General features: G+C 19.8%; 1 protein-coding gene across 1 annotated transcript; it reads left to right on the top strand. All coding sequences in view use genetic code 6, as the record gives it.

Annotated features, from left to right (window-relative positions):
- Positions 1-1,269: 1,269 nt before the first annotated feature.
- Positions 1,270-1,895, top strand: TTHERM_002653458 (hypothetical protein; the record flags this gene model as incomplete). Its single annotated transcript, XM_012800410.1, has 3 exons — positions 1,270-1,359; positions 1,591-1,680; positions 1,806-1,895. Coding segments are annotated over 3 exons (270 nt in total), but the record flags the coding sequence as incomplete, so codon positions are not given.
- Positions 1,896-2,000: the final 105 nt, after the last annotated feature.

Below are 2,000 nucleotides of genomic sequence, written 5' to 3'. Positions count from 1 at the left end.
TTAAAAATATCATTCAGAAGCGAATGCTGAGATTATTTGTTTACATTTTTTAGTGGATTTCTGTTGATTTTTTTATAACTAATAGACATTATTTATATGCTTTAAATAAATCCTTTATAAAAGCGTACTTTAACTTCTATGTTAATCGGCGTTAATACTATTCTGATATTTTAAAATAAAAAACTAAATTTCAAGAATGTTCTAATCACTTTTTGATAGGCTAATAATTCTTTGTTAAATCTAATTGCTAATTATGGACATGTATTTGGACTATTTTATTGATTATGCATTTATATGATCAAGTATATAATTTCTTAATAAGATTTAATCTGAATTAGCGGTCTATCAGCTATTTGTAAGACTATTCTTCTAAATTCAAAAAATTCAATGAAGTATTTAGCATTATTTAATATTAGTTTTGCAATTTTTAAGAACACCTTAAAATTTTTTAATGAATAATTGTTTAAAACTTAGATTTAAAATAAATAAATGCATTTAATATTCATTAATAATTCACTTGATCAAAAGTACTTCTTCATTTTGGTTTCTTCGAGCTTACTTGTATAGCTATTGTGTCTTATTTACTCAGAGATATTTCAGTAATCTATTATGAGATATCTTAGCTTTTACACTTATTATGTAATATAAAATAACTATTTATAGATTCTAAGTTTTCTTATAAAGAAGACCATTGAATATTATATTATTCTTTTCCTATGAGTTTTAATAATACCTACCTATTACTTATTCACATCTAATTAATTAATCTTTATTATCTTAACTTAAATAAAAAAATTAAAGAGATATTGTAAATACATTATTTATTGTTTAGCTTTTATAAATATCAAAAAGATGTACTTTTAATTCCTATTTCTTTTATTTAATTCATAAATTTAATGAATTGAATTGGAAGGAACTTCGTATTCTTATTAATGTATTATCAGATATTTTAGAATGGAAAGACAGATGTTTTTTTTACATATTTAATAATCAAATAATTTTTGTTTTCCTAAAGCTATTGCTTCATTGTTTATTGCGAAACTCATATTTTATTTTCAAAGCTTTCTTTTTTTTATAGATTTTTTTCAAATATTTAAATATTTATTTATTGTATTCAATTAAAAATTTAAAACTTAAAAATAATATAAATTATTTTTACTAGGTTTGGACATTTTAATCAATTTATTAGAAAAAATATTTTGTCAACCGTCCTTAGCTAATGAAAATTCAAGGTATATAGAAATAAATTTATATTGAATATATAATAAGTTACAACTCAATTTGCTCATAAGGTGCGTTAATGCTATGCAACTCTTTGGCAAAATGCACTAACATATCAACATTGTCACTTAATCTCTAGTAAATAAAATAGTATATTTTTTTTAATTGGGTTATTTTTTACAAAAAAATAATTCACTATAATAATATTTTAATTAGTTTTTTACTTAAATTTTTTTATTTTTATTCAAGTTTAATTAATCATACTTAAATTTAATTTTTACAAATATCATTCAATTTTCTACTTTTACTTTTTCATTCTACAATTTATTATTTCATAATATTTTATTGTATGCTTAAACATAAAAAAAGTGATAATTTAATTGGTTCATAGGCTGCATCAGAATTATGTTATGTTTTAACAAAATCCAACAATATCTCTAATTTAACATTAGATCTAAGGTAAAATTTTAAATTTATTTTGAAGTTTCTAATTTAATTATTTATTTGTAGATTTTATTTGTGATTTTTAGCATTAAAAAAATTTTTTTATATCAAAAAAATCTTTGTAATGAATTAATAAAAAGTGATAACTAAATTGATGACGAGGGTGCATCAGGTCTAGGTCCTGCTTTAGCAAAAAGCAATAGTATCTCAATTTTGAAACTAAATCTCTCGTATAAATAAATAAATAAATAGCTTAAATTTTTTAGATTTAATTATTTTTTTATATAAAATTAATTTAAGGCAATAAAAATACAGTTATTTACTATTTTCTATTT

This window comes from Tetrahymena thermophila, assembly GCF_000189635.1.
Source record: "Tetrahymena thermophila SB210 genomic scaffold scf_8254275, whole genome shotgun sequence".
Taxonomy (NCBI): Eukaryota; Ciliophora; class Oligohymenophorea; order Hymenostomatida; family Tetrahymenidae; genus Tetrahymena; species Tetrahymena thermophila.
This window is presented reverse-complemented; position numbering and strand designations above follow the sequence as displayed.